Consider the following 7776-nt stretch of genomic DNA (forward strand, 5'->3'; position numbering starts at 1 on the left):
TCCAGCTCTGTCCACGGTTCCCGTGAGAATGTTCACATCCTAACACTATTCACTCAGCCTGCAGCCAGGGCAGCTCCTCCGCAGGCACTGACTATGACAAGAACATGCACTCCCGTGGCCCCAGAAATGTCTTACTGAATTGTGCGCTAAAACCATACGGTACATAGAAAGTCTGCTCACACTTGGACACATTAAATGTGCAAATGCTGGAATAAACAGAGCTCAGAAGCAGAGAGAAGCCTTTAGAGTAGACTGTGTGTAGAATTTGTGTGAGTGTGTCTGTCTAAGCTCACAGAAAATTCAGCGGAGCCTTTTGGTGGCTGCCTTACAGCTGTGGAAATGAGCCTCTCAATAAAGCCAGTGAGTGAAGCGTGAAGAAAATGGAAAACCTGAACTCCACCGAGATCTGCTTTCCCATCCCTGTGTCTAACTGTGAATGGCGGCTGCATGTTCTCCTGGATGGCTTTAAGGCATCTCCAGCACTCTCGTGTGAGCTCTTTAGAGACAAGGCGGCCGCAGGTCTCAGGGCCTGCCCCTGAGGTTCACCATGAAGCCCGAACAACTGCCATCTAACTAGGCTGCTGGAGAAGACAGCATGGAAGCGGAGAACTTCACGTGCGTCTCAGAGTTTGTCTTGCTGGGGCTGTCACAGACCTGGGAGCTCCAGCTCTTCCTGTTTCTGTTCTTCCTGTGTGTCTACATCACCACAGTGGTGGGAAACCTCCTCATCATAGTCACAGCCACTGCAGACCCCCGGCTCCACACCCCCATGTACTTTCTGCTGCGCAATCTGGCTGTGTTAGACCTCTGCTTCTCCTCCGTCACCGCCCCGAAGATGCTGGTGGACTTCCTGTCTGAGAAGAAGACCATCTCCTACCGGGGCTGCATGGCCCAGCTCTTCTTCTTCCACTTCCTGGGAGGGGCCATGGTCTTCTTCCTCTCAGTGATGGCCTATGATCGCCTCGTTGCCATCTCCCGGCCTCTCCACTACGTCTCCATCATGAACCCTCAGCTGTGTGTGGGGCTGGTGGTGACGGCCTGGGTAGGAGGCTTTGTCCATTCCATAATCCAGCTGTCTCTGATGCTCCCACTGCCGTTCTGTGGCCCCCGCGTGTTAGATAACTTCTACTGTGATGTCCCCCAGGTGCTGAGGCTCGCTTGCGCCGACACCTCCCTCCTGCAGTTGCTCATGATCCTCAACAGCGGGATGCTGGATATCGTCTGGTTCCTCCTCCTGCTCATCTCCTACCTGGCCATCCTGCTGATGCTGAGCTCCCACCCGGGGCAGGCCAGGAGGAAGGCAGCCTCCACCTGCACCACTCACCTCATCGTGGTGTCCATGATCTTCATGCCAAGCATTTACCTCTATGCCCGCCCCTTCTCCCCCTTCCCCAGCGACAAGGCTGTGTCCATCAGCCACACAGTGATGACGCCCCTGCTCAACCCCGTGATCTACACGCTGAGGAACCAGGACATGCGGGCAGCGCTGAAGAGATTGGGGGTGCTTCGGCTGCTTCATAAAAAGGAATGACCCTGGGGAGGCCTCTCTTCTCAACTCCTCTTCCTCCTCCTCCTTCTTCTTACTAGTCATGGGACATGAGCTCAGGGCCTGAGCACTGTTCTTGGGCTTTCTCAAGGCTAGAGCTCTGCCACTTGAGCCATCCTTCTGGCTTTTTCTGTGTATGTGGTACTGAGGAATCAAACCTGGGTCTTCATGCATGCTAGTCAAGCACTCTACCACTAGGCCAAACTCATGGCCCAAGGCCTCTTTTCTTTTGTCAGGCTTGCTGTTTGTTTATTTATGGTGGTCCTGGTCCTGGTCCTTGAACTCTGAGCCTGAGCACTGTCCTTGAAGTTCTTTGCTCTACCACTTGAGCTATAGCTGCACTTCGGGGTTTTTGGTGGTTAATTGCAGATAAGAATCGCAAGATCTTTCCTGTCCGGGCTGTCTTCGAACCACAATGCTCAGATCTCAGCCTCCTGACTGGTTACGGATGTGTATCACTGGTGCCTGGCTTGCCTGTTCTTTTGAAACATGGACAAACCTATTCTATCTGCTCCATTCATAATGTGTCTGTTTTTGAGCCCTGTATACGTAGAAAATGGCTTTGAAACTTAGGAGTGTAGTCTGATTTTTAGTAAAATGAAAGTGTTACCTCTGTGGTAAAGCCTTGAGATTAAAGCATTCAACACTCTTGCAGCTATGAGAAATGTTTACTTGTTCCTAGAGAATCACATTCTCTCTTGTTCCTTCCTGATCTTTCCTCTCAAAGGACACTGCTGTCTTTTGTTATATCTCTTCTCAGCATCTCCTTTTGGCTTGTGTTGAGAATAGCTTAAGTAGCTAATGATTTTTAGTCTTCATCTTTACTTGAAAGCTCTCTTCTGCTACCAAACTGATGTGTTCAGATGATCTACCTCAACTGTTGGCCTCACCAAAATGGCGTAAAACAATCCAGCTTCAATAGTGTCACAGATTTTTTAAAAATAAGATACAAATAAAAAGTATGGGAATAAAATACTTTGGAAATCATAGAATCTATGTAAAAATTATTATTATTATTATTTTTGCCAGTCCTGGGCTTGAGCTCAGGGCCTGAGCACTGTCCTTGGATTTTCTGAAGGTTAGAGTTCTACCACTTGAGCCTCAGCACCACTTCTGGCTTTTTTCTATGTATGTGGTACCGAGGAATCGAACACGGGTCTTTGTGCATGCTAGGCAAGCACTTTAACCACTAGGCCAAACTCCCGGCCTATGTAAAAATTATTATCTTGACATTTATTCTTTTGTTTGGGAGTTCTTTAGCCAATACCAGGGTTTGAACTCAAGACCTCACATTTGTGCAGCTTTATGCGTGGCTGATGCTTTATCACTTGAGCCATCTCTCTAGCCTAGGTTTTTGCTGGTTATTTTGGAGAAGAATCTGGGTTGGTTTCAGATCACAATCCCCTACATCTCAACCTCAGCCATACCTTTCTCTTGTCTAGTTGAGAGCTGTATGTGTCCTTGTGGAGAGTTCTCTTTAATTAACTTGATTCGGATAGTCAATATGGTAGCAAGACTATAGTGCCTTTATGGGAATTAGAAAGAGACGGTCACTTCACCAGTTTGATATTACTTGACAGCAGAACACACTACTGAAAGCACAATATAGGCTAGATTCCAACATCTTCTGTCTACTCTTGGTCAACTCCAGGAAGAGACCAATATGACTGGAGTACAGAAATGGAGGGTTTTGTTTGTTTTGTTTTGCTGGTCCTGGGGTTTGAACTTAGGGCCTGTGTACTGTCCCTGAACCTCTGTGTTCTTGAGGTGAGTGCTCTACCACCTGAGTCACGGTGCTACTTCTGGCTTTTTGAGTAGTTTACTGGAGATCAGAGCCTCACAGGGACTCTTCTGCCTGGGCTGTCTTCTAACCATGATGCCTAGATCTCAGCCTCCTGAGTAAATAACTAGGATTGCAGACATGAGCCACTGGCTCGCGTAGCTTTGATTACACAACTCCGAGACATCTATAAACTACACATTCTCTTGCCTCTCTCACATTCTCTTTTTCCTTTTCCATTGATACTGGGACTTGTATTTAGGGCCTCATCTCTTGCTTGGCTTTTTCACTCAAGACTTGGCTTTCTCTTTTTTTTTTGGTCAGTTATGGGGCTTGAACTCAGGGCCTGGCTGCTGTCCCTGAGCCTCTTAGTGCTCAAGGCTGGCACTCTACCACTTGAACCACAGTACCACTCCTGGTGTTTGAGTGCTTTATTGGAGGGTTTCATGGGAAATTTCCTGCCTGGGCTGGCTTTGAGCCTGGAATCTCAGATCTCAGATCCTAAGAAGCTATGATTATAGACATGAGTCACTGGTGCCTGGTTCTGTTTTCTTACGAGCTTAACCCAACATCCTGGTTTCTCTTAATGAAGAGTTTTCATTTATTTATTGTTTAATCCAACAAAATTTGAAAAAAATTTACAGTGCACAAGTGCCTTCATTGTGGCCCACTGGGAAAGAAGCTGGCATGGTAGAAACAGCACATGGTTCTAGATGGGGCACGACTGACATTTTAATTCTGCTTCTTTTATTCCATTTTGTTTATGACAAAAGCAATGCTTACTTCTTCTTTATAGTTTTTGTGTTTTCTGGATTTTCTGCCAATATATGTAGCACTATAATAAAGGGGAAGCTATTATAAGCTCTCTATGCAAAGACTTTAGACCTAGAACAAGTCTCCCTAACTCAAATCCTTCATATTCCAATTCAAGAAACTGAAAGTCAGTGACATGAAGCAATGGTTCAAAGGTCACACAGCAAATAACTTGTGTCTCCACATGTATACTTTACCCGATCCCTTTCTCTCAAACTTGGAACTATTCCATAAAAACTAACATTCTTTTCAAGGGATAGCAGATATGTCAGAATATATATGCTGACACTATCCCACTAAATTCCTTTAAGCTGATCTGGTAAGTAATTTCTTTATTTGGTTGGTTGGTCATGGGGTTTGAACTCTGAGCCTGGGCACTGTCCCTGAGCTCTTCTCAAGGCTAGCACTTTACTACTTTGAACCACAGTGTCACTTCTGGTTTTCTTGTGGTTAGAGATAAGAATCATATGGATTTTCATGTCTGGGCTGGCTTTGAACCATGATCCTCAGATCTCAGCCTCCTGAGTAGCTAGGTTTACAGGCATGAGCTAGGATTACAAGCACCTGGCTTGGTAAGGTATTTAAATAAATCTTGAGAATTTTTTATACTTACTTCTCTGGGTGATCCAGAAAGCAGGTAAGATCCACACAGTGTATTCTTCATGCTCTCAACCACACCCTGCCTGCCTGAGTGAGCAGTGTGTCTCAGCTCCCAGAGATTCAAATCCAGATGCTGCCTGGGTGGCATTCTGTAGGAACCTAGTATATTTAGACACAGAACCATTATGGAATCAAGTCTGTGCTGAGGACATTTAATCAGGTAAGACATTCAAAAGGCCTTGATGGAAGATTCCTTTGTTCGAGGTTTTGAATGAAGAGTGCTGCAGACTGTCCAGGAGGTACTGCAGGGACACTTGGAGCGAAGCCTAGTACTGGACCAGTCTTTATGGTATTCTCACAGAAGGTGGGCTGAATTGGACACCTGTTATCTCATGACCAAAAATCACTGATTAGAATTCTCAGATAGAGAAATGCTGGCTGCTGAGCTTCTGTGCCACCAGATAGTCCCAGGAAGTACTGTAACACGACCCCCACTCCCCCACCCGCCTCACTGTACCGTGACTACCCAGACAAATCCTTGGGGAACTGGTGCTACATGAGTAGGCTTTAGCTCAGTAGGTTTGGGTTAGGGCCTGGGATTCACTTCTCCCTCTCACTCTTTCCTTCCTTCCCTCCCCCGCTTCCTTTCTATACTTTGCTTGGCTTTTTTACTCACCACTTGAGCCACACCTCCAATTCCAAATTCTTCATTTCTTGTAAGTTCCAAAGGGGCTGATGTGGAAGTGCTAGTTGAGGGCACAGGTTGAACAGCAATGACATGAAGTGACCAGGGACAGCATTCTTTTTTAATTATTATTATAAGGGTGATGTACAGAGGGGTGACAGGTACCTAGGTCAGGTAAAGAGCACTTTTCTTTTTGGACAGTATCACCCCTTCACGCCCTTTCTCCGTTTTTCCCTCCCACTAATTGACAGTTCATGTTCAGCAGTGTGTAGTGAGAGCCACCGCTGTGATCACCTTTTGCCCCTCCACTTAGGGAGAGCATCCTGTCACTGCTGGGGTCTGGCTGCACAGGCTCGCACACCTTCTCCAGCAGTGGCTCCCCAGTCTGTGGGGCCCAGCTAGGACGCGGCCTCGTGTGGGTCTCCGTGGGGCCTGATGGCTCAGAGCACAGCGCTGCTGCTCCCCACGGCATCTTTCAGAGGACTTTGCCACGCCCAGCACCACCACCATCACCCTGCATGGTGGCCCGGCTGCACTCCCAGCTCTGCTTATCGCTAGCGAGCTGTTCCTCTCGTCAGCTGCATTCTACAGTGGGGAAGATGATGGATGGGGCTGGTATACGTTTCAGATCATTCTTGGTTGGCATGCAGCAGTACTGCAGCTGTATGTACACCCATGTGATTGTGACAAGTGTTCCCAGGCCAATGTGTGACAGAAGAGCCATCTTAGTTTGGATTGGCAAATCACCAGTCACAGAAAGGAGACTGCTTGTCTCCCCGCCACCTTGTGGTAAGCAGAGAGAGGTGCCGCTTGTATCTTCCCCACAGGAGGGCAGATGGCTGACCTTATAGTCTCACTGCAGGGGGCTTTCAGGCTCTTTCCCAGCTTTTGAGCTGAGGCTAGGTGCTTTTCGGGAAGCCCCAGTTGATGACGGCATGGCCATAGGACAATTCCCTTTGGGGAATTGGCTGGGAACTAACTTCATGATGGATCTTTGTAATAGACTCTCCTTCATGTTTTTTCCTTGTAAATGAGGGAAACTGTCATGCAAAGGAAGTTTGGCCAGGCACTGCCCACATAGCAGGCCTCAGAGGTGGCTGCAGTAAGGAATGAAATCCTGTAATGGCTTTAGAACCTGCAGAGATGGAGGCTGACTGCAGTGCAGGAACCGTATGGCAGCTGTGGCATCTTCGCAGGGCCATTTTCCCAGTGGCTCACGTTGCTGTCAGTCAAGCAGCCACTCTCTCAGGGCTCTCCGAGCTGTCCACAGGGTAATCACTTCTTTAAATACCTGGGAGTGGTGGTAAAGTGTTTGTCTAGGCAATCCCTGCTAAGGGAGTGGTGGACAGGAAGAGAGAGAGAGAGAGAGAGGAGAGAGGGAGAGAGGGAGAGAGGGAGAGAGGGAGAGAGAGAGAGAGAGAGAGAGAGAGAGAGAGAGAGAGAGAGAGAGAGAGGGGGGGGAGGGAGGGAGGGAGGGAGGGAGGGAGGGAGGGGAGAGGGGAGAGGGGAGAGAGGGGAGAGGGGGGAGAGAGAGAGAGAGAGAGAGAGAGAGGGGGGGGAGGGAGGGAGGGAGGGAGGGGAGAGGGGAGAGGGGAGAGAGGAGACAGGGGAGAGAGGGGAGAGGGGGGAGAGAGAGAGAGAGAGAGAGAGAGAGAGAGAGGGAGGGAGGGAGGGAGGGAGGGAGAGGGAGGGGAGAGGGGAGAGAGGAGACAGGGGAGAGAGGGGAGAAGGGAGAGAGAGAGAGAGAGAGAGAGAGAGAGAGAGAGAGAGAGAGAGAGAGAGGGAGGGAGGGAGGGAGGGAGGGAGGGAGGGAGGGAGGGAGGGAGGGAGGGAGAGAGGGAGAGGGAGAGAGAGGGGGGGGGGGGGAGAGCCCAAATAGTGTTTTGTTCTAGTCGGGAAGATCAAACTATCTCAGTCCTGCTCCAACAGTGGCTTTTCCTCTGGAGGCTCCACTTGGGCCATGAGAACTTTAGAAGACCCTTAGATAACCTGCCTACTGCCCCTCCAGGTAAGCCCACCCACCTAGGCAACCAGCAGCTACTTGGGTCCTCACAACAGCAGTCCTCAACCCTGTCACAGAAGAGCACCTCCCCCACCGGCCCCATGTCTGTCTTGGGTCACTTCTTGTCCACTTCAATGTTCTGATTGTGACAGGAGGGTCAAGGAGCCCATTTCCAGAATCCCTGGGGACAGAGACAGATCCTGAGCCCTGTTTGGTCACCACTGTCTTGGTGGGGGCTGCTGGAGTAGAGGAGATAAAGAGATCTGGTCAGGATGGGGTCAGCAGCTGCACCATAGCTGGTTTCAGGCTGACCGGAGAAGGGTAAGAGGGAGGTTCTTGGGTATTACGGT

The 7776-nt window shown here is 49.1% G+C and overlaps 1 protein-coding gene across 1 annotated transcript; it reads left to right on the forward strand.

Annotated features, from left to right (window-relative positions):
* Positions 1–595: 595 nt before the first annotated feature.
* LOC150051918 (olfactory receptor 4D2-like) lies at positions 596–1531 on the forward strand. The gene has a single exon (XM_090351743.1). The coding sequence runs from the start codon at positions 596–598 to the stop codon at positions 1529–1531; it is 936 nt and encodes a 311-aa protein (XP_090207869.1).
* Positions 1532–7776: the final 6245 nt, after the last annotated feature.

This window comes from Megascapheus bottae, chromosome 17 (genome assembly GCF_031878675.1).
Source record: "Megascapheus bottae isolate mThoBot1 chromosome 17, mThoBot2.hap1, whole genome shotgun sequence".
In the NCBI taxonomy this organism is placed as follows: Eukaryota; Metazoa; Chordata; class Mammalia; order Rodentia; family Geomyidae; genus Megascapheus; species Megascapheus bottae.